The following is a 25,010-nucleotide window of genomic DNA, read 5'->3' as shown; positions in this document are numbered from 1 at the left end:
ATTGTAATTTTGAACGCACGGATTGTGCAGAGCTGTGCAAATTACTGCACGTAGGACAGAATTTCCCAGGTTTACTGAAACAGGTCCTTTTTTATTTACCCCATCACACTTTCAGCTTCCATTGTACATGACTCATCTTGGCTTTTTGTTCTACCGCTATTTGTGTACACGGTTTATGATGTGTCCGTTAGACAGAGGAAATAAAAGTGTAACACTGAGGCCATCAGCACTACGCAGATGAGTCAACGCTGCAACATTGTGCTGTGAGTTGCTTTAACGGCTTTTACTGTGCTGCCTGTTACCTCAGACAAGAGAGGTCAAACAGTGTTACTCAAAGGAGGTTTATGGGACACACTCCAGTTTTCCAAAATGTGACAAAATGATGATAGTTTTAGCTTTTTAAAGATGGATTCACATTTTTTCACATGAAGGAAACAATGTTTGTGAAAACAGAAAGAGGTAATTTACAGACTACCATACAGTAATTTGGAAGATAACCACTTGGTTGAAGAAAGAAGCAATTTAACACAAAACACAGCTAATTCATTGTTTTACGATAGACTTAAAAAAATGTGAATCTAGTCTTTAAAACTCCAGCAGAGATATGCGTTGTTTCCTCACGTATTACAGAATCATTGGAGATGGTGCATCCAATGCTTTTCTGTTGTCCTCACTTGTAGCGTGCAGCAGGATAGTGCATGCTATCAATGAAGAGGACAAGATGTATTATTTTCTGTACTTATAGTGGTAAAACTGTGGATGGAAATTTGGAATGTCCTGGTGAAATGGGATATCTGTGTTCCAGACGGTCCCATGGTCGGTTGGCCAATGGCTCTGCTGACGGTCAGTGGGGCAGAGAGGGACTGCTGTGAGGCAATCTGCTAGTTAACGAGTATTTCAACTGGGTTCATATATACAGTACTGAGGCTTAAAGTGAAAACAAATAAATAAATGGTCACCAAAGAAATGCATCTTTTGTGCATGGTGAAAGATAATATTCTTTTCCTGCAGATTAACAGTGCACCTTTTGTAGGCATGGGTGTGGTAGTGTAGAAGGGCACTGTGGTTCAGTTTTCTTTACCCCATCATCCATTGTCTCCCTGGCTGGCGGCCTGTGTGTGTGTGATTTTCCTTTTGAACAAACCATGTCTGATGCCTACGGCCCAATGACCCATGCTGCCTGTTTGGGGAGTGTGACACTGGCCCCAAGCTAACTGAGCCTTTTGTCTGTCCTCATAAGACAAGTCTCTCTGCTTGGCCGAACACAGGACTCAGGCTCACACTGAAGCTAAGCCCATTGTGAAACTGAGAGTGAGAGAGGATGGAAGCAGGTGCTGGTGGAGGCATGAGGTGGCAGTTTCTCATGCATTGCTGATTTCTGACAGACCAAAAATCAAATTGCTTAGCCTGCAAAAAGGGAAAGGGACTGTTTGAAGGGGAATAATAAGAACTAATTTCTTTGCTTTTCAAAACAGCAGACCATCCCTTCTCAAGAAAGAAGAACGAAAGAAGTTGAAAGGGTTGAACAGGAAATTAGGTATGTGAGGCTTAGGATCTAGAGAAGCAGGTCCACCACAACCATCACATGACGTGGATTTCCGCTTTGACACATTTTGCTTTTGGCTGCACAGCGAGGAAGGGCCACACAATCACTGAAAAGCTGCTGCAGCAGGACATGATGGTGCTTTGAGGACTACTCTACCATGCAGTCCACCATGAATTTCAATGGTCTTGCACGCCAGGGCAGCCAAGAGAATTACATTCTGGATAATACTCTGAGGAAGAAATGTTCCCTGTGGTACCGACGTTCACTGAGGGGAAACAATGATCGACACCGGCACAACACAGGCTCACTCCCCCGAGTATGCAAGGTGAGACAATAAATCAAGTGGGATATAATAGGCTGGAATATAAAGTGTAAATGCACATACTTCTGCAATTCAAATCAAACATCATGAAACACTGACGTATAAACTTGATTAGAGTAGAGATTTTTCTTATACAGTATTGTTTTATAATGAAAAGCAGTTCACTGGTTTACCACAAACTGTGATACAAAAGTACAGCAGCTCCCTGCAACTGGCCAAAAGCCTTTTAACAATTTTAATCGTTTGAGTTATTTAGCACTGTAGGATCAACAGGTTCTCACACTGAACAACCTGTTTAGTTCCCTGAGAGGTTTAAAACTCAACTCTATTCAATTGTTCTAAAGAGGAACTCTGCATTTCTCCTTTTGCAGCCCAAAGAAACCCACTCCACCTCTCTGGTTAATTACTCTGACCCACAAAGGTAAATACATCAAATCTAATGTGCAATGTATTACTGCATGTAAAATTATATATAGGATTTTTTTGTTTTTACAATACTTTTTTTTATTAAAAAGAGAATAAAGCACATTAAGAGTTGTTCCTAAAATGTGTATTTTCTCTTTTTTTGCATTTCTCTTTGCACAGGACCACAATTGTTCTGGAAAAACAAGATAATGAAACCTTTGGTTTTGAAATTCAGGTAATCCCATTTTATAATCATTAAGATGAAGTATATGTATCATTGTCATGCTTTTTAATCTCTGATTCTAGAGTATTTTTTATGCTCACTCCATGTTTAAGAGGATCTTTTTTATGGAAAAGTATTGTTTTTGTGACAAATTGTCTCTTTGTTGCAGACCTATGGCCTGCAGCTGAAGGACAGCTCTGCAGTGGAGATGTGCACGTTTGTGCGCAAAGTGCAGGAGGACAGCGCTGCTGAGAGTGCTGGCCTGACCGCAGGTGAACCCCCCACATCCTCTATATACACAGGCTTTCATAAGCATACAAAACGTCAGACCTTTCTGGTGTATATAGATTGACGATTATATCTCTTGCAACACATGTATGCCCACCCACACACACATACTGATGCACAAATGCAATGCAAAGCCGTGTTGTTTTCTCGTAATTGATTAGTTCCTTTTTTTTCGCATCCTCATTCATTGTAGGAGATGTTATCATCACTATCAATGGGGCCAGCATTGAAGGATCATCTCATCAGCAGATACTTGATCTGATAAGAGAATCAACCAACTGTCTAAAGTGAGTGACAGAAATAAAAACTGGTGAATCCACTGCACAGAAACAAAAACTGTATGATAGCAGTGTTTTCGGTTAAAAGTGTGTGTGATTATGTTGTATTATGTGATTCCAGGATGGAGACTGTATGTGGGAATGTAGTAAAGCAGATAGAGCTGGAGAAGAGGATGAACCTGCTTAAGGTATGTCTCTTTGACCCTGCCCATGTTTGTTGTTGATACACTGCAGCTCTGTGGTTGCATTGCAGCCTACAAACAACTAAACTAAACCACCCAAACCCAGCTGGTAATAATGAAAGTCACACTGTTGTAAATTACAGGTTGACCTACTGCTACAGCACTGTGTAAAACAGGTGTGAAATGTTCTCAATGCATAAGCTAAAATGATTTTACTGGAAATAAAACCATGATGTTTTTTGCCCATACAGCAATCACTACGTGAGAAATTGGTTGAGCTGCAGGCCCTCACATTACAGGAAAAACGTCTAATGCGAGGTGAGAGGGTTTGCTCAGCTGTCAGACCACAGCACTTCCTTTCTTACAGCTATTGTCATATGTCTCTTTATGATGTGAATGCAATTGTAAACTCCAGATAAATTAGATGGAGTTTCCCTGAGAAATACACAGACGCTGCTGACAAACTACCTGTTGCAAACTTCTCGTCAGCTTTCTCTAATGGCGCACTTTGTGATGTTTTCAGGTAACTTAAACAACAGCAGCCTCCACCTCTCAGTGGACTCTTCTTCGATTCTGAGCTCCCCCACAGGCCGCTGTGGCCAACGTTTTTCTAGTGACAGTAGCTACAGGAGCATGATGACAGATGACAGTGACCAGGCCAGTGTGTTTGGCGATCTGTGCTCTCCCAGCCCATGCAGTGCAGCCAGCCCCACAGACGACAGCTGCTTTTTCTCCAGAGATTTTCCCTCACAGAACAGCTCCTGCAGGTTTTCCTCCAGCTCCAGCCATCATCACCAATCCCTCAACCGCTCCAGGAGCTCCAGTTTGGCCGGCAGCAGCAGCTCCCTCTCTCCTTCCTGGGATGAAACAAGGATCTCCTCCTTGTTTGGCACCCTGCCTCGTAAAGGCAGGAAAGTCAGTGTCCGCAAACACATACTGAAGTTACTTCCTGGACTCCAGCGATCAGTTGAAGAGGAGGAGATAGGAACAAACACTCAGTGACTTACATGCTCCTTGTGTATACTTGATATTACGTGTTAACAAGGGTTCTCATGCTCTTGTTGCAGACACTGTAAAAAACTGTTTCCCCACGCTTAAGGTTGGGTTAACCCTTAAAATCAGTTTTTGCCTTAATGGGAACCCAGAGACAACAGACATTTTGGCACTTGGCATTTGCCAATGTGAAAGTTTACTCAAGAGGGTCCTGAGCCTCAAAGGTGAGCCTAGCTCACTGCTTGGCTTAGACTTGTGTAGGCACAAAAGCATTAAGAAAATATTCTTCCTTTGTTTGAATGAATGAATGCATGCATGTGAGATTGTAATGTACATAGATGAGATTATGTATCCTACTAGCTTGAATAAAAAACTGAAACATTTCTTCTTATGTCAGTATGATCAGCTTTAATCAGAATAGTCTGAACTGCAGTAGCTGTATTCATGTAGCACCTAAAATAAAACTACTGTGACCTAAACACATTAGAACCATTCACTATCAGGTCAGATAGACATTTAAATAGTACATCTGTCACATTCAGGTGCTGAAAACCAAAACCAAAGCTCTACTCAGTATAGATGTCTGCTCAGCTCAAAACAGGATGTGGGTACAAGAGAAAATACTTAACTGTTTTCATTTCCAACATTATTCTCAGGCTGTATACAACTGCCAGTTCAGAAACACTGAAACTGTTTCTTATACATTCTGAATGTGCTAAAATGTGTATGTTTTACTTTCACTGACAATCAAATACAACTTTTTAGAGAATATGTTTTTTTATCAAATAAAGAAAATCTGTAAGCAAACAACAAAAGACTTTTTTTTTTCTTCAGTTACACTTTCAACTTACACATAATTTACTCATACACAGAAACAAATATTATTCTAGGGAATGCAGAATAGTTTGTAAAAGATTAGGCTAAAACACTTGAGACTAGAAACCTTATACATTTCCTGTAAAAAGTCTCACTTCTTTGGTTTCCTGGTACTACTGCTAAAGAGAGAGAGAGAGAGAGAGAGAGAGAGAGAGAGAGAGCTACAGAGGGGCATAATAACATTGTGATACATTAAACTGTTGTCCTGCACTTGATAATTACTATTCATATAGCAGCAAAACCGAGAGAGATCATTGAAAAAAAATGACTACTTCTTTTTCCACTTTTTTGTGTTATGTTGTGTTTTTTTGACATACTGTACTACGACTTTTTTTTTTTTTTTTTTTACTTTTTTCGATATACTATACTATGACTTTTTTCGACATACTATACAATTACTTTCATCGACATACTATACAATCACTTTTCCGACGTACTATACTAGTTTTTTTTATCACTTTATTCAGTATACTATACAATGACTTTTTTTAATCACTATTATCGACATACTATGTACTATGCTTTTTTCGACATACTATACTATGACTTTTCCGACATACAATACTAGGATTTTTTTTATCACTTTATTCAACATACTAAACTATCCTTTTTTCGACTTACTATCCTTTGACTTTTTCATCACTTTTTTTGACATATAAAGACTTTTTTATCACTTTTTTGACATACAATATTATTGCTTTTTCATTACTTTTTTCGACAAAGTAAACTATGACTTTTATGAAATACTATACTTTGACTTTTATCGACATGCTATGCTATGACTTTTATTGACGTATTATACTATGACATGTTTATCACTTTTTTGATACTATACTATGACTTTACCAGGATTTTTTTTATCACTTTATTCAACATACTAAAATATGACTTTTTTTTTTAAACTTTTTTTCGACATACTATACAATGCTTTTTTGAACATAGTATACTATGACTTTTTCTGACATACTATACTATGACTTTTTTCGACATACTATACTAAGACTTTTTCGCCATACTATACTAAGACTTTTTTCAACATACTAGTAGCCAGTTATGTTGTTGACACATAATTTTAGCAGAATAACACACTCAGATTCAACAAGGATGGGATTCAAACCCACTCATGCAGAATACAACGCATTAGCAGTCCATCACCTTAACCACTCAGCCATCTCATCTGACTTTTTATTATGTATACCATGACTTTTTTTTTTATAACTTTTTTGACATATATTATTGATTTTTTTAAATAATTTTTTTCGACATAGTATACTGTGACTTTTTGATCACTGTTTTCGACAAACTATACTATGACTTTTTATCACTTTTTTGACATACTATACTAGGACTTTTTAAAAACTTTTTTCGATATACCATAACATGACTTTTTTCGACATATTATACTATGACTTTTTTAATCACTTTTTTGACATACTATATTATTGCTTCTTTAACACTTTTTTGATATACTAAACAATTACTTTTTTTTCGACATACTATACTATGACTTTTGCGACATACTATACTATGACTTTTCCAACATACTCTACTAGGATTTTTTAATCACTTTATTCAACATACTATACTATCACTTTTTTCGACAAACTATACTATGTTTTTTTCGATTTACTATACTATGACTTTTTTTATCACTTTTTTTGACATACTATACTAGGACTTTTTAAAAACCTTTTTCGATATTCCATACCATGACTTTTTTTGACATAATTTATACTATGACTTTTTATCACTTTTTTGACATACTATATTATAGCTTTTTTATCCCTTTTTTGACATAGTATACTAGGACTTTTTTTGACATACTATACTAGGACTTTTTTTTATCACTTTTTTCGTAGCTGGCATCACAAAACTCTGCAGTGGCTTAAACAACTAGCAACTGGGACCAGCCGGTGGTCTCCTAGTTGCAATACATTTTGGTGTGCATAAATATTCGTACAATATCAGACTGACCCGTTCATGAGAATGCGTTGCATATCTATATGTTTATATGTCTTTCTCTGTCAATATGTCTGTCTGCTGTAAAGAAATAGTGGTGTAGATAAGCAAAACATTTTAACCCATATCATTTCTTACTCTTTATTTTGTATCTTTCATCACTTTCCCACTTTTTTTAGCTATTTAAACTGCTTCAGATGCTTTCCATGCTAAGTTCTAGGAGTCGTGCCTCTCCAAAGGATCATAAAATAAATCTGAAGGATTGGGACATGATTAATGGGAGAGGAATTCAATTCAATTACATTTTATTTATAGTATCAAATCATAATAAGAGTTATCTCAAGACACTTTACAGATAGAGTAGGTCTAGACCACACTCTATCATTTACAAAGACCCAACAATTCCAGTAATTTCCCCAAGAGCAAGCATTTAGTGGAGAGGAAAAACTTCCTTTTAGGGAGAAACCTCAGGTGGTGAGGAAAACTTCCTTTTAGGGAGAAACCTCGGACAGACCCAGGCTCTTGGTAGGCGGTGTCTGACGGTGCCAGTTGGGGGTGTGATGAACAGTGGCAATAATAGACACAATAAAGATAATGGAACTATGACTAGAAATAGAAAGGGAAATGTCAAAGGAAGGAAGTCCCCCAGCAGTCTAAAACTATAACAGCATAATTAAGAGCTGGTGCAAGGCAAACCTGAGCCAGTTCTATAAGTGTTGGTAGATGAATCTGTTGACTATGAAGAGAAGCATAGAAGAGAAGGGGTGCCGGTACACCCTCCCCCACCGGTCTAGGCGAACGCTGCAACTCCTCACTCCCTAACTATAAGCTTTATCAAAGATGAGAGTTTTAAGTTTACTCTTAAATGTGGTGACAATGTCTGCCTCCCGAACACAGACTGGGAGCTGGTTCCACAGGAGGGGATCCTGATAGCTGAAGACTCTGTCTCCCATTCTACTTTTAGAGACTCTAGGAACTCTGTATTCTGCATTTAGAGCTTTGTATGTCAGGAGAAGGATTTTAAATTCAACCCTGGATTTTACAGGAAGCCAATGCAGAGAAACTAATACAGGAGAAATATGATCTATTTTCTTAGTTCTTGTCAGAACACGTGCTGCAGCATTCTAGTAGTAATAGTAAGAAATTACAGTAGTCCAGCCTGGAAGTAACAAATGCATGGACTAGTTTTTCAGCATTGTTTTGAGACAGAATGTGCCTAATTTTGGCAATGTTACGAAGGTGAAAAAAAGGCTGTTCTAGAGGTTTGTTTTAAGTGGGCGTTAAAGGATATATCCTGATCAAAAATAACTCCTAGATTTCTGACAGTTGTGCTGGAGGCCAGTGCAATGCCATTCAGAGTAGCTATATCTTTAGATGAGGTTCGGAGGTGTTTAGGGCCCAGCACAATAACTTCTTTTTGTTATTGTTATCTTTTTGTCTGAGTATAGGTAATCCATGATTGTATATCTTTAATGCATGCTTGAAGTTTAACTAACTGACTGGTTTCATCTGGCTTGATTGATAGGTATGATTGGGTGTCATCCGCATAACAGTGAAAGAGTGTTTCCTATTAATATTGCCTAGAGGAAGCATAAGGAGAACAGAATTGATCCAAGCACTGAGCCTTGTGGAATGCCATGGCTTACTTTAGCGTGCCTGGAGGATTCATTGTTAACATTAACAAATTGAGATCGATCAGAGAAATAGGGCTTAAACCAGCTTAGTGCGATTCCTTTATTGCCAACTAAATGTTCCAGTCTCTGTAACAGGATGGTATGGTCAATAGTGTTGAATGCAACACTAAGATCTAGTAAGACAAGTATGGAGACAAGTCCTTTGTCTGAAGCAGTTAGAAGGTCGTTAGTAATTTTCACCAGTGCCGTCTCTATGCTATGATGCGTTCTAAATCCTGACTGAAAGTCCCCAAATAAACTAGTCCTATGTAGAAAATCACATAACTGATTAGCAACTACCTTCTCAAGGATCTTGGAGAGCAAGGGGAGATTAGATACCGTTCAGACGGTGAAAGAAAAAAAAAAAGACCTACAGGAGAATGTTAATCCAGACTCAAAATGTTACAGAATGAAGGTGGTCACCCAGCAGAGATTAACAAAGAATGAGTACAATCACTTGATTGCAGATGCCAGAGTCACAAAGACTCTTTGTTGGGGCCACAACAAAACCCCGTTCTTCGGTGATTCAACACACACACAGAATTACATGGTACTAGCACTAGAGAGCACACTAGAGCGCTTGACCTTGCACTGCTGACTGAAATGCAGGACAGAGTCTTTCTTCACTCTTTGACAATATAGGATAAAAAGTATTTTGGTAACACACTTGGAACGCTGGAGCAGACGATGTGATGATGAGAGGTCTGAGCTTGCTTAAATTTTGATTCAACAAATAATCTGCAAAACACAAGAGCATTGAAGCTAGACTATTTTCAATATCATAGTGGAAAGAAAAGAAGACGGATGGAGATGGAGACAAGCACGATGTCTTCAAAGGCCCTGAGGCTCTCAGTAGAAGAAGATGCACTGGCATATCAGGTACTGGAGATCATTGGTGGGATCTCTGTTGAGGCCCTCCAGACCCTGGAGGAACCTGAAGAAAGAGATGTGTTGTCAATGGAGGAGGGAGATGACTCTGTGTTCTACAGTGACGAGGACCAAGCTCATCAGGACATAAAAGCAAACACATCTTGTGGTTTAGGTGCCAATGAGTGTGAGCATCTCGTCAACAGCGTGGCAGCTGATGAGGATGATCCAGGGGAAAAATCCATTATGGATGAAGAAATTGCAGAGATGGAGAAGGAAGTGACTCAGCACATCATTCTGACTGAACAAGAAGAACGCCAAGAGCTCCAGACACCCAAAACTGATCCGAAGGATCAGTCAGATCCTTCAGATCCAGAAGCACAGTCTGATCTAACTCAAGAGAAGTCAGTGTGCACCTGTGGAGAATCTCCAAACTGCACAATTGCAGACATGCAAACACAGCAAATTATATCAGCAGAAAAAGGTAAGAGGAATTTAGTATTATTGTGCAGTAAAATAGATGTTTGAGGGGAAGGTTTTTGTTTAAAGATCACTAAACAGATTTCCCCGTCCTTTTCTTTTCAGCAAATCTACCAGTTAAGAAAGAAGTGACACCAAAGGCCAGCACAAGGCTGAATGGGGAGGCAGACGTCCCAGAGCAGATGTCTAGTGCTGAACTTCAGATAGCAGGTGACAGGCAGCTTCAGGTGGAGCCAGAGCAGGACCACAACTTCCCTGTCCCTATGGGGTTTCATCAAAACCCCAGTCCAGGCTACTCCACTCTGCCTCTGCCGAAGAAATCCTGTGGCAGCGTTGACCACCAGAAATCCTTCAACCACCTCTCTTCCTCCAAATATAGCACCGTGTCCTACCGCAAGATCCGCCGAGGCAACACCCGCCAGAAGATAGAGGAGTTTGAGTACATGGTCATGAATTTGTAAGAAGATGGTTTTAATCCCTTTTCAAGAAAAAAATAAAACACGATCCATAACAAAACTGATTGTACATCTATGCCATGTGGTACAGTTTACATATTTATTTGTTCTAAAATCTATTGTACATAGAATTTAAAATATTTGATGTAACTCTCCAAGTCACACAAGATTTCCTAATAGTTGTGCTTTGCAGAATGAAAACATATTGTTATGTAAGGCAGGTAAAAAAGCAGCAGATTACATAACTAAGACTCTCAGGGCTTTATAATCCTACTCGCTATAATAACTAAGATGTTGTTTGGTATTAGAGCTTGAGGATCTTAACTCTAGTATTAGGGTAAGTATTCCCAAGTGAATAACTGAACATAAATGTCCTAATGGCTAGTGGATAAAATATAATAAAGAGATGCATGCTATTAAATCTTTATCGTCTTGTTTTTTTTTTTTACTTTCTTGAGAAAATGCATTTCCATCAGTATGTGGGTAAAGGGTTTGATGAGAGGCCACAAAGCCATGAAATCACAGCAGAGGTTTATTGCATGTTTTGAACCAACACTTCCCTCTAGTGACAAGAAGATATTCATACAAATGGACAGTTTTTACAACAAAACCTACACCTAAACAACACAGCATTTAAAAACCACAGAAGCAGCTGTTTCACCCATGTGCCTCATCAAACATAAAAGTACATATGTGATATGTTTAATACAAATGTATACATTTTACATTACATGCAATTAAACTCATTATTATTCAGTCCCAGCAGAGAAAATTACTTTTTACATCTCATATCTAAGAGGCACTGTTTATCTTTGGCAGTGAGATGATATGTTGTGCTAGATATTAAATGTTACTCCATAGACATTTACCTGAACCCCTTTAGCAAACTCCGGTCCAAATCTTTCCAAACAGAGAGAAGATGCCCTTATTCCTCTGGCACAAGTGTGTAAAATTCAAGGTCACTCCAGGCTGATATAATAAAAGGAAATTAGAAGCATTGCACATCCCCACATCCTCTGCTTTACACCACAAATGTTACTGCCACCAAAGCGCTTCCCACCTCCTCTTGACAGTCGCGTGTTGAGTCTGGACCACAGACTGTACTGTAGTGTGAGGCCACTGAAGGTCTCTATAGTGCATGTTTAACACGTTTCAGTCTCATCACTCAGCGTAGTAGTGTGTGAACTGCCACTTTTGGAAGGGGTTTCTGGTTTCACATGGATTGAGGCGAAGAGTGTCACCCTGAGGCCCCGCCTCCAGGCACATGTGGTGGGAAACAAACTCTGCTATGAGGTGCTCCGCCTTCACAAAGATAAAACAGGAAACATGATTAACGAGCAAAGCTTTAGCCTGTAAACACTCTTTGATTCTACTGCACTAATTTCCATCTGATAGCAAGCAAGACAAAGATAGTCGACAAAACAAACAGCACACCCAAAGTCAACCTTCTGTACTTGATTTTGGTGATGTTTTATACATGAATGCTTCATCTCAAAGTTTACATGCACACTGGACACTGTTTACCATGGAGCTCTGAGGTTCATCACTGGTATGAAAGCCCTCACTCACCATTGTGAACTGTATGAATGTGTTGGATGGCCTTCTCTATCAACACGGAGAATTCAACATTGGCATACCTTCATATACAAGGCTATTTTAGGTCTCCTTCCATCCTACCTTCTGACCGATATCAGTGTAAATAGTACCGGGACTTACAATCTTCATTCCCAGGATCTTTTCCTTCTGTCTATTCCAAAGGTTAGAACTGATCTGGGAAAAAAGGCCTTTAAGTTTGCTGCCCCCTCTGCCTGGAACAAGTTACAGAAATCCATGAAACTTACTGAGCTGGTCTCATTGGTCGCTTTTAAGAGGATGATGATGGACTTGGAGGCAGCCACATCTGGCTGCAGATGTTTTGCCTGATATGTTTAGGATTGTGGTTGACTTTGAAAGATCTGCTGTGTCAGTTGTTTTATGTTTTTCTGTGTTTTTGCGTATTTTGTGTTTGTATGTACTGTATGTGTGGTTGTACTGCTGTCTGTCTTGGCCGGGACACTCTTGAAAAAGAGATTTTTAATCTCAATGAGTCTCTTCATGGTTAAATAAATGTAAAAAAAACAAAAAAAACCTACCAGAGCGGAGTTGGATGATTTGTGGAACCAGCGATGTTCAGGCTTGGCGTTGTCACATAATTGCAAAGCGAAGCCGCTGCCCTTGCCGTGGGGAGTGACGCAACTATCTTGCTGGCGAACGTGCCTCATCCAGGTGTAATTAAAGTGCTGACTCTGAATACCAGAGAGAAAGAGAGAGAGAGAGCGAGAGTAATGACAAGGATGTAATTATGCTCCATGAAAACGGATGGCTCAGTGAGGCTACTCTGAATCCAAAAAGACCACATTTAGAAGACTTGGTCTTGTCTTGGACTCCACCCTTGTTTATCGTGGCTTGGGTCCTTTCTTGGCCTCGGATTGCATTTTTCCTGATCTCGGTCTATTCCTGGATATTTTTTGTTATCCCCCCATAAACATTTGCCATTTCTTTTGCAGTCAAATAATCTGTGAAATAAAATAAAGACACCTACCTGCTTGCTGAGGTCACACATCTCAAACGACAGGGAGGCTTTCTGCAGAGTCAGGCATTTTCTTAAGCCACGATTAAAGACCTACAAGGAAAAATGAGATGACAAAAACTTTACAGCAGTGAAACAACTGCACTGCAAACATTTGTTTTACTAATTTAGAGTGACAAAGGGCTTTGTTGCTGTTCTCATTTCCTTCAATAGATCCTGACAGAAAGCTTTCACAGGCTTTAACAGACAGCTAATCTTTGTTCCAAAGGAGCACAATCACAGTTTTTGTTTGGGTCGATTTTTTTTTAAGGGGGTTCTCAGCAGAGATGACAATAGCTTCATGGAGGGAAAGCTGAACAAGCTTTCATTTTAAAGAGATCTTTTAGGGAAATGGAAACAAAGTTCGTTCATCTACGTACCAGACCCTCGGCTTTGACTAAATGAGCATTCATATCTGGATACACATTATCCAGGTACCACTTGAAGCTCTTGCATTTCAGCCTTTTCCTCAGCTCAATCTGCTCGGTGAGGTTGCCGATGTCAGTGGTCTTTTTATCCAGCAAGTGGTGGTAGCCGTGGCCGTAGAAAAGGTCCTTGTACTCATCCAGCCAGACCTCGGCCACCCTTGCCAGGTTACGCTCCACTGTCTTCTGCCTGTCTTTGGGGAACTTGTAAGGATTCTGTCCTCGGAAGATGTGTCCCACTCGAGAGCAGGGGATAATCTCGATTTCCCCTCCACACATCCAGATCTGTTCAAATGGAAAATGAAAAAAAATGGAAAAATGAGTCACGTGAGGGAAGTTTGGGCAAATATTAATGTATTAATTTGATGAGTGATATACCTTAAATGAAATCTCCATGTTCTCCCCACCCCACACATCCAGACCAGGATCATAGGCACCAAGCTCATAGAAGTATTTTTTGTCTATGGAGAACAGGCCTCCAGCCATAACTGGACATCTGTAAGATCAAAAATAAGTCAATAAAAATGCAGTAGATATAAGATGAATAGGAAATAAAATATGAATAGGAAAATTGACTGTTTAGGTACCTGATAGGATCTGAGATGGTCATGTTATTCTTCTTAATGTAGTCCTCTGGTAATGCGCTCCAGCCAAACACCAAAGGCCATTTGAAAATACCTCTTTGGAAGTTGTCAACCAGCATATAACTGATAAGAAAGAGCCAGAACAGAAGCTCCAATGTCAAAATGAAATGACTGTGTCTACCCTTCTGTAATAAACATGGTCACATCACATGTATGGCTTGTCAAACATGACAGTGTTGAGTCACCTCATGTCCTTATCACTGATGACTTCAATAACTGGACAGGGCACCTTCTTGCGATCCAGATAGACTCTCTCCAGCAGCGGCTCCAGCCAGCCCACGTTACATTCAATGTGGGAATCAAGGAAGGTAAGAACCTCACCTATAATATGTTAAAGGACAGCAAACATCCTGCTGAAGTTAAACAAATAACCACAGTGTATTTGAACAGTGCAGCCCTTACATGTGTATCAAATAGTTCTTTGAAAGGCAGTTGTTTGTTTAAGTATGTTATATGCATAAAATAGTATATGGCAAATAGACAAGAGAGCAGGTGCAAGTTTGGATGGGTTCTTACGGAAATAATGTGCAGTGCAACTCAATGTAACTTTTCAATGCTCTTGTGTTACAGTACTGTATTTGTTACAAGACTATCAATTAGTATATGAACATTCTTTTAATCTATTTAAAATGCATTTGCCTGTGTCAATCTTGGGTTTCAGAAAGAGAGAAGACTATACCTTAGACAAATACCCTATCACTAAACTAGAAAGCAAAGATTACACTCTTAATGTGTGCATTTTCTTTTAATACCTGAGAAAACATGTTCTAACTTTACCGCAAATTCTGATACTGTCTTCATCTTTGTTTTACGTGGGACACATCGTCTCATCCATGTCTCCAGTACCTTTGTACACATGTATATATTTAAACCATACATTAAAAGACATTTCACAGCAGTGGTTACCTTTGGCTACAGCAGCTCCCGCCAGCCTGGCCCTGATCAGGCCCTGACGCTCCTTCAGACGAATAATTTGCACTTTGGGAAACTGGGACATGTATGTATCTAGCGGCTCCTTCAGATAGTCTGCAGGAAAAAAATATGACAAATGCAGACAAACGTGCATATAGCTTGAAAAGATGACACAGCACTTTAAAATGTAAATTCTAAATTAGAACCACTGAAATGAAACACACAAACTACCAGGAACCAAATTATGGGTGGATCTCTAATAATAGCTGATAATAACACTGATATACTTTATATTGACATATTAACTGACATACTATAACCATGTGTGTTAAAAAGAGCTTAACTCAAACTTTTTGCTTTTATGTAAAAGAAATAATTGCTATATCGTGACGTGGACCCTAATTGTATTCATATAAATACAAACAAGATAGAAGTGTCAGAGGGGTCTTGAGTCACACAATGTTTGAAGAAAAAAAAAAATGTATTCATGAAAATATGAAAAAGCAATTAAACCAAAGCATCAACATTTTCATAAAAAACAAATGTCAGAAGAGTGAAGTCTAACTATTAGACAAATTATAACTATTAATACTTTTTTAGCTTGCCTAAAAAAGTAAAGCTATAAACAAGCCATTGTTGAGCACAACTCTGTACACAATGATGCTAGTAAATATCATCTCTTTTTGGCATACTGTGCACTGCATACCAGCCAGAAGGAATAACCTACTTTTAATGATAAAAGCCTAGTGCTCAGTGTTGTCATGAACAGTTTTCTGGTGCTTTGGATGCTGCAGTTGTCAATTTTTGGTTGCCCACGTGGAGACCCATCCAAGGTAACATGCTCTACCTGTGAAGCATTCAGGACACTATTACCTTTTGTGCTGAAATCATCCACCAGAATGATCTCTTTGAGGAGGTGTGGCGGAGATCTGTTGAGCACACTGTGCACAGAGCGGAGGAGCGTGGACCACACTTCATCCACAAAACAGAAAATCACACTAGTGGAAGGCAAGTTATCGTGGACCAGATTCTGTGCACACCTGGGAAAACAAAAGCAAAAACAATTCAGCTTGGCAGTCACAGCACTTTGAGTGGCAAAATGTGTAGAAGACTCACATGCTAGGCCTTGTGTCTGGGATGGCACGGTCCACTGGGATCTGGTCGCTTATGTAGACATTAAAATGCCCTTCGTTCCATCTCCTCCTCACCTCCGCATCTTCGTTACTGCCAACAACTGCTGCCTGACCAAACTGGCCCATCGCGTTGGCATCTCTGGGAGCGTTAGTCACATCCAGAGAAAGCACTTTGTGGACACCTGGTTTTGTGACAGCAGGGGAGTTCACCTTTGAGTCCTCTCCTGCTTGGAGCTTGATTGGAGGTTTCAGGGTTTCCTTCGCTGCCTTCAGGTCACTCTTGGCGATCGTCCTAACGTGTTTCTCCTCTGTTTCATTATCTACCTCCTTTCCTTTTACATCCTTATTTGGAGGTTTAAATGTTGTTTTAACAGGGTGTACCTCCTCGTCGGCCTTAGGCTTACTCACTTTTGTTTCAGTCTTGGTCTTAGGTTCATCCTTGACTTTTTCATTTGTCTTTGAATCAATTTTGTCCAGAGCGTTTTGTACAACATCTCCATTTTTAATGGGTCCCTTTTTTGAGGTTGGTAGCGGAGCGTGTTTGTTTTCCTGAACACCAGGTGGCACTTGGGTTATATTAGGCACTACTACAGGTAACACCACTTTAATGGAGTCATCTATTACTCTACTTTTCTCTGATTTCATCCCGATCAGATCTAAGTTTACTGCTTTTTTCTTTGCAGGAACATCCTGCTTTGGCGTGACATTTTGTACAGCAGCTCCTTCTTTATGTTCAGAAACAACATATTTGGGGTGGTCAGTCTTGGGAAGATTATCTCCATGGTGATTCCCCACCATTTGATCCCGTTTCTTGTCTCCCTGTCTGTACACGTGGGCTAGTTTGATACTTGAACTGAGTGGTCCTTTCCCTGCATCTGTAACAGCAAAGTCCACTCTCTGAACTGGGTGTTTAAACCCCTTTTTCACCACCTGTGTCACCCTGGACTGCTGTTTGAAAACCTCCCTTTCTCTTACTACTCGCTCCTTCAGCAGCTGACTGTTCACATCGTTTATTGATAAGCGAAGAGCAGCCATGTCAAGCAGCAGCCAAATGACAGAAGCAATGAACACAAATGCGAGTACCCTCCCACTCCCCCTTAAGTATCTCCTGATCTTAATCATTCTCGGGTTAAAAAAAAAAAGGAAGTCGACGTGAAAATATAGAAAATGTCAAAGTAGCATACTGTGTGGGCCACTTCTGAGTTGTAAGCAAAGTTGTCTTTTCTTTGGAGAAGTTAGCTGCCTGCGTGGCATGCTAGAAACGTAACAGAGGTAACGTTAGTCGATGTTGTCAGTCAAGAATAAATACAGCAACGTCTGACACCCATAGCCCAGCACAAAGGTACAATGTAATATTATGGTCCCATACCGTAACATAACCGCTTCGGTCACCTTCAACCGCCGGGGGACATTATGCTCGCAAAATCTTCTTCGTCACTAAAAGAAACTTAACTAGCTAAAGTCGTGGGTTTCTTCGCAGAATCTCCACTTCACAACTTTGACTGTCAGTTTTGTATGAGGACGTAGCGACCAACTTCCACCGTGTCAGTATACTCTGATTGGACAGATAGGCAGGAAAATATCGGCCTACACGGAGTTAACAGCAAGCTAACCAGAAATAGCTAGAACGGTACAGGAAGTTTGGCGTTTAGCCTTCAAAATAAAGCATTTAACGTGCAGTCGTTGAACAAAACGTCGGTTATGTTTCAGCAAAGGTTAGATATAATAGGCCATGGGAATGACAAATCTAGCTAAAACATTAAACGCTCCAAGTAGCCGACAACGGAAACCAGGGGATACTAAAAAGTGATGGCTGGACATTGTTTTCCCATTAAAAAACATACATTTTCCAACACGATTTAGGGATGGCATAGCCGACTAACTTCATAAGCCACAAAGCACAACACAGCCGTGTTTTAGTGTCCCCTGGAAACAGTTGTCGTTGTCGGCCGTGTGTTCCCCTACATGCTCTGCATATGTTGTCAAATTGATGTATATCTAATCTATTAATTTGCTTGTGTTTTGTCTATTTGTATTTTCTTAAGTTGCCGTGTCTTGAGCGTTCAGGGCCACCTTAGGCTATAGCCTACATTTACTGGTTCTGGACCTTTTGACCAAATCACATGTAGCCATATCCGGTTGCTAAAACCACTTATGCTAGCTTGCCCTTACATGTTTATTTAAAGATGCCTTAAAACATTGATTTAGGATGTTGTAGGAAACCCTAGATCTGTTTGCCCTATGCCTACTTAATGTAAGTAGCCTTCTCTTATGCCTTGCTAGAAGGTCCAGTAACCATTTTCCTCAGAAAGTTTTAAGGGACCCTACCAGTCACTTAAAAATGAATGAAGTTGTGGAACAATGGCTAAATGTATGGTGATTGAAGAGGAGGAGATACCAAGATGCATTTTTTTAAGTAAAGGAAAAACCATGCGATGCACAACTGGTTAGAGAGTATAAGATTTGACTGTCAGTCTATCTTCCAAATTAAATTTACTTTGGATTATGTGCTTGCACTTTCCATATTATTGGAGTAGAACAAGATTCTCATCTTCTGTCTAGTTAGGCTTTCTTTTTCTTTTTGTATTTTCTTCGTTGTCCATTTTTGAGCTAGCTAACACTAACAATAGGCCTAATGCTGTCAAGTAATGTTAAAGGGTGATGATGTAGTAGTAGCCTAATTGTAATTAAAGTGCACACAAGTGCAGTATTATGACTTGTGTGCAATTATAACAGTGAAAGCCGGCTCAGACCATAGGTCACTTCCAAAGAAGCGAGGAGACAACCTAGCCTTTATGCAGTGCTCCTAAATGAACGCCTAGTTTAGGGAAATATTTTGCATAAGGGACTCATTGGTAGTTTATGCGTCTTTAATCAACATGGATGAGACCGAGCTGCTGCTGGTGCTGGTGGTGTGGACCGGATTTGGGCCACAGAAATGTTGCTATCCTGGCAGAATCATGGAAAGTTTAAAGTGGCCATATTATGCTCATTTTCAGGTTTTTGTTGTACTGCACACTGCTGCAGCTCCTCTTTTCACCCTGTGTCAGGTCTCTGTTTTAGCTACAGAGTGAGACCTCGTAACTTCTGTAACATCTTTGTTGTCAATCGCACATGCGCTAGTGATAGTAGCTAGGTAAGGATTACATGAGCTAGCTAGCCGTTTCTCCAACTTCGGCCTGTACAAGGCAGGATTAGCCGGGAGACTTCTTTTAAACTAGGGCGCACTTCCAACTTTGTGTGGAATACCTGCAGAACAGGGACATGTAAGTAGTTCTATACAATTTATTTTGTAGATTAGGGTGAATTTGTGTGTGTTGTAGCAGTGTTTTGCCATTGAGAACGAGCTAGCATGCTAACGGTTAGCCCCCTAGGCCCCTCGTCTCGGCTAGTGACGTAGAAAGCCGTGCAGATTTTGACCAGCTCACCCAGAGACTGAAGGCAGGACACATTCAGAAACCTGTATCTCATTCAAAACAGCATGGATGGTTTTTTTCAAAGTGTGTATGCATGTGGAAGCACCAGAGACACAAAATAACACCCCAAATCCCAGAAAAAGTGATTTTTTTTATAATATGGGCACTTTAAACACCCACATTTCCATGGCAACTGAACTAATCTGCTGAGGAGGACCATGTGATGTGGTCAAAAGCTCTAGAAAAAGCAACTGAGTGGACATCGATTTGATGTTAGTTTTTTTCAAGTGTTTTGTCCTAGAGTGAAGTGGTAAGCTCGATTATTTTATTGCAATTATGTATTGCAACAAATTCTCTTTAATGAGAACTTTACTGTGTAGATCTTAACCGGAAGCGTCTTCTTAACTCGGTAACAGCTCCACTTTTACGTTGGCAAAAAGTATAGCCACTAGCAAGCTACATTTAAAGCCGAATGTGCAGTTTGACAGTGACTGATTAGGATTGAGCATGATATGTCTTTACTCAGTTGTTGGGTGTACTTTCTGTTAAGAAAAAGCTCTGAAGTCATAATAAGACATAATGTTTAATTGACGCGTTTGATTTACGTCGATTTCAGTGTTGTAAACAAGATACATTAGATTAACAATATAGACGACACACCTAAAAATGTTGCTAGGCTAGTATAACTTGATTTACCATTGTGTGCTGTCGGTAAACATATCATATAGGCTACTCAATGCGGGCGAGTTTTTAATAAGTTGAACCACATTCAAACACGTTTAACAGATTCAGAGTTGACACAATTAAAATGGCTAAATTATAGTAAGTGTTATTTGTATCCATTAATCTATGCTACATTTTAGAAAAAATAAAGTTAAAGTGATTAATAATTTAGCCCAGATAATATCAACTTATAAATCATAGGCTATGTTTGACTAACAACTTTATAAATGATTTATTTAAAGTGATCTGATTAAAAAAACAAGGAAACGATTTATTTTGAGGCTAAACTAAGGATTATTTCCATTATTGTTTCATCTGCTGATCATTTTCTTAATAAATAGATTAATTGTTTAGTCTATAAAATGACAAAGAATTGTGAAAAGCTCCATCACAGTTTCTCAAAAGCCTAAGGAGACATCTTAAAATGTCTTGTTTTGTCTGACCAACAGTCCAAAACCCCAACATATTTATGATAGGCTATAAATCAGAGAAAAGAAGCAAATCCTCACATTGGAGAAAAACAGAAAAACAGCAGAAAAAAAACAGTTGCTGATTCAATTTCTGTCGATGATACATGAAACAAAACAAACGAACAAACCAAGAAAACAGAAAGTTTTTATATTTTCTGGTTTGGTGATGGTGAATCCGACAGTACCCAGGAAAGCACAATAACCCTACAGTACTTGTTATGTAAATTGCAGTTTTACCAAACATCTTTGCAAAATATGCACATTACTAAGCATAGAAACACAATGTATCTCCCAATGAACATTTTATTGAGATTACCAATACCCTAAAACGTCAGTATTTCTCACACACATCACACACATGTATACAGACACACATGCACATTTGTAAAACCTGTGTTACTGCAGCCATTAGGCAGTGATTAGTGAAGGCGACGACAGGTTTTCCTCTTCATCAGCAGGCCTCTCCTGGGAGTCCCATTGGCTCCATCCAGCCTATTAATGCTCCCGAACATGAGGAGGGAGGGGAGTGGTACCTCCCATGGTGGCTGCCCTTAGCCACACTACACACGCTTTCATTAGTGTGTTAGCTAAATGATTGGCCTCAGGACAGCCCCCGAGCCCTGCATTGCATGTGTTAGCTTATATGTTCCATCCACTGGGCAATTTATTCATTTATTCATCCATTTCTGCATTCACACTCATGATGGCATCATTTGGTAAATTTGATTGTATTTTCTCTAAACTGAATGGGCACAGCGTTAGGAAAAACACCAGCGAGCCAGAGGTGACAGAGCATATAGCAGTGAAAGTCCATCACCAGTGTATAATTACACAGGATTTCATTCATAGTGACATTACCTGAAGTCAAACAATGTACAAACATAAATGTGTCTGCCTTCTCTTACTCATAGAATACAGTGTAGATCCAAAACGATTAGTCGATTAATTGAGTCGTCTGCAGTCATTTTCATAATTGGTTATTTGTTCAAAGCATTTTAGTTTGAGCTTCTCAAATTTTAGGATTTGCTCGGTTTCTCGGTTTGAACATCTTTTGATTTGTTGGTCTGGACAAATTGTAATGATCATTTTTCACTATTTTCTTACATTTCACAGATCAACCGACTAACTGATCAATCAAGAAAATAATCAGCAGATTAATTGATAATGAAAATAACAAATTGAAGCCCTAGTACATAGCACAGTTGATACTTTATATTTGATTTAATATCTGTACATATGAATGTGTGATACATACTGAATGCTGTCCCTGCACCCTAAAGCAAATGGTCCTTCAGAGGTTATAAGACTTTTTTTTATAGGAGCAGTACCAACTGAAAACCACTAGAAAATAATCCCACGACAGTTCAGTGCTCAAGATCATTAACCATACCATATTGATCTATGGGGTATTATTATTTCACTCTAGAGTCACAGATGTCTCTGTGACATCTTTTAAGCGTATCAGTCTTACTAACTTTGATTGTGACTGTTGACCCCAGTATAATAGAGTGAGTATAATTTGGATGAGCGTAAGAAAAGAGTTAGCTCAAATGCCCACCTCTGATAGAAATACTCCTGTAATTTACATGTAAGTGCTTTCTGAATGAGCTCAGTCATAGTGTCTGTAAATGCTCACAGCTCCAGCAGTCTTGAGTTTTGAGTGGTGAGTCACCCCGACTGGAAAGTTCAGCACTTAATACAAGAAGCATGAAAAAATAATAGCCTTTTTTTAAATTTTTTTTGTTTTTCATGACGTTTCCCATCAAAGGGATTACACAAAATGAAGTCAAATGGAAATCTTACATTGACACTGGCATGTGCAAAATGTACTTGTATGATATCTTTAGAACATGTTAATTAGACCCTGGAATTAAAATTACAACAGTTGGTCTGTAATTTACATAGAGGTCATGTTGTGCTAATATGGCACTCGTTGAAATAGACAGCGAGCAACAATATGGTTAAGTCTGACCCACTGACATTTTCAGCTCCAAATTATGCACATTGTGTGAATTAAATTAATTAGAGAATTCATTAAGAAATATGGCTTGCGGAAACAAGTATAATATTTAGTTATGTGATGTCATTTTCTTTCATTGTTAAAGATAATTTGTTTCATAACAGTTCCTGCGGAAGTTTTCCCCTGTACTAACCATGATGTATGTAATTTGTTAACCATTTAATTAATTATGATTAGAATTAGTGAATGTACAGCTTGTTTTGACAGATGGTTCCCATCAGGGAGACCTTTGCACAATTAACTTATAATCAATTGCATCCCATTTTTTTCTCTTCTGTTTGTTACATCTACAAGTTTGTGTGGAAAATATCCATAGAGTATGCATCATATTTAAATGCTTTACTCGGAATACATCAAACAAGCAATTATCTATAATTTGCCCACTAATACAAAGCAGATAAACAACTTTGATTCATTTCATGCTTTGTGAGATACCTGCAAGCTAGTGCAGACTGCTCACAGTGATTGTTTTATCAGTGTTTAATTATTCTGTTTAGCTTCTTATGTCTACTGTTTGATGTATGCATGGCCTTCTCAAATCAAAATGGTTTCTCCCACTAAATGAGAGTACCATAACATATTTATTCATTGCTTTGCTGCAGATTGGACACTTTTCTCAGACACTGCATCATTATAGTCACACTGACTTGCACACTTACAGTTTTAAATGTCTTGTTTTTGTCTGTTAACATATAATCGTACACTTATTTCATCATTTCAAGGGCTTAATACAAGCATATCTGTTACCAAACTTCTAAATGGAAAACCAGGGCAGCTATTAGGGCGGCCCCCTCGTTGTACTTGTTTTAGTCCACAAGATGGAGCTTTAGTTCTGTTCATGTTATGCACTATCTGGTGGGATGTCATTTGGCTTCATGAAGGAATCTGCAACAAGGACTCGTGTTGCCTTATTCCCTTTGCAATATATCCATAAGTTGAAAAAAAAAAGCATATAAAGTGCACATGACAAAACATGCACCACTGAAATATTATTTGTTTTTAATGGATATTGAAAATGTGTGTACATCTATGCAATCATAAAAAGAGTGATCAATTATGTGACATAGGTGTAGGTGCATTGTTTTATATCATAGCATGCAGCCCCTGTGATTAGGTTAGGTGTTTTTGTATTATAAACCCTTGTGTTCCTTTAGTAATGGGTTTATAGCAAATTCTAGGCTATGCATTCATTCTGTTCATTTCTTCTCCAGGCTTGAAGGAAATAGATGCCAAAGAGCAAAGGAAGCCATTGCAACTTCTGCAGTGTACAGGTACAAAATGACAGTATCTCTGTTTTTCTAGAATACACAAAGAGAGAAATAATAAGACAGGGCTGTGGTTTAGTGTTCAGTGAATGCTGTTAGGAATAAATAAATAAATTTAAAATAATAATAATAATTTAGCTGTTAATCTATCATTCACCAACAACACTGTTGAAGCGTCTGCAGTACAGATGAGGCCATGATTCAATTTAGTCTTCTTTTGTACACCCAAGTATTTCACCAAATAAGATAAAAGTTTAAGGATTCCACGCCTTTTATCATTTTTTTCCAGGTGACATGAAGGTGATACTGATTTGGCTCTCACTGGACATGACTTAATGGCTGACATAAAAAATAACTACATAATTTGTCTCAATCCAGAGGGCTGACTTGGCATGGACAGCAGCAGTCCTAAATGTCACCCTATAATGAGTTCTGGCCAAAAGTACACAGTTAGGACAGTGCCTGCTGGCACCTGGGATGCCCACTGGCTAGCTTTTTACCCCACAGCAATTTGGACAACCCCAGTTTTCTTTGTGAACACCGCCGTACACCATTTGCATCCAAACAAAAAGTTTCAGATTGTGAAGTTGCATTTTACTCAGGCAACAGTCATACAAAAAAGACTCAAAATACATTTAGTTAATTAGTGTAAGATAATTAATAATAATTTGATAAAAAAAAAAAAAAAAAAGAAGATGAGTGAATAGAAAGGTGCTTATAAAAGACATGTCAAAATGGAGTAGACTATATGTGAATGATCTACATTGTTACATGTTGTGGTCTTCTATGACTAAACCTTAAGTTTTATGAAGATAATGCATTGATGTAATGGACTTTATTGCAATGA

General features: G+C 38.9%; 2 protein-coding genes across 2 annotated transcripts; one reads left to right on the top strand and one right to left on the bottom strand.

Moving 5' to 3' along the window:
- The first annotated feature begins 1,607 nt into the window (after positions 1–1,607).
- cytip (cytohesin 1 interacting protein) lies at positions 1,608–4,621 on the top strand. The gene is made up of 8 exons (XM_078261771.1): positions 1,608–1,871; positions 2,240–2,289; positions 2,454–2,508; positions 2,666–2,768; positions 2,978–3,071; positions 3,184–3,250; positions 3,496–3,562; positions 3,768–4,621. Exons 1-8 carry the CDS (start codon positions 1,704–1,706, stop codon positions 4,244–4,246), a joined length of 1,083 nt encoding a protein of 360 aa, XP_078117897.1. The 5' UTR covers positions 1,608–1,703; the 3' UTR covers positions 4,247–4,621.
- A 6,440-nt stretch (positions 4,622–11,061) lies between these two features.
- galnt5 (polypeptide N-acetylgalactosaminyltransferase 5) lies at positions 11,062–17,874 on the bottom strand. The gene is made up of 10 exons (XM_078261767.1): positions 16,253–17,874; positions 16,010–16,176; positions 15,131–15,250; positions 14,410–14,545; positions 14,168–14,287; positions 13,959–14,076; positions 13,536–13,865; positions 13,129–13,209; positions 12,680–12,832; positions 11,062–11,849 (listed from the first exon to the last, which is right to left on the bottom strand). The coding sequence occupies exons 1-10, from the start codon at positions 17,389–17,391 to the stop codon at positions 11,709–11,711; spliced, it is 2,505 nt and encodes an 834-aa protein (XP_078117893.1). The 5' UTR covers positions 17,392–17,874; the 3' UTR covers positions 11,062–11,708.
- Between the last annotated feature and the right edge of the window lie 7,136 nt (positions 17,875–25,010).

The sequence above is a fragment of the Sander vitreus genome, chromosome 11 (genome assembly GCF_031162955.1).
Source record: "Sander vitreus isolate 19-12246 chromosome 11, sanVit1, whole genome shotgun sequence".
NCBI lineage: Eukaryota > Metazoa > Chordata > Actinopteri > Perciformes > Percidae > Sander > Sander vitreus.
This window is presented reverse-complemented; position numbering and strand designations above follow the sequence as displayed.

What these genes read in the sequence shown, in the direction of transcription:
- cytip (XM_078261771.1), top strand. Translation starts at nt 1,704, where the DNA reads ATGCAGTCCACCATGAATTTCAATGGTCTTGCACGCCAGGGCAGCCAA. An exon ending in CCTTTGGTTTTGAAATTCAG is followed by an intron (nt 2,509 to 2,665) that starts GTAATCCCATTT and finishes TCTTTGTTGCAG; the next exon opens with ACCTATGGCCTGCAGCTGAA. An exon ending in GGAAAAACGTCTAATGCGAG is followed by an intron (nt 3,563 to 3,767) that starts GTGAGAGGGTTT and finishes TGATGTTTTCAG; the next exon opens with GTAACTTAAACAACAGCAGC.
- galnt5 (XM_078261767.1), bottom strand. Translation starts at nt 17,391, where the DNA reads ATGATTAAGATCAGGAGATACTTAAGGGGGAGTGGGAGGGTACTCGCA. An exon ending in TGTGTGACCTCAGCAAGCAG is followed by an intron (nt 12,833 to 13,128) that starts GTAGGTGTCTTT and finishes TCTGGTATTCAG; the next exon opens with AGTCAGCACTTTAATTACAC. An exon ending in AATCATCCAACTCCGCTCTG is followed by an intron (nt 11,850 to 12,679) that starts GTAGGTTTTTTT and finishes ATCTTTGTGAAG; the next exon opens with GCGGAGCACCTCATAGCAGA.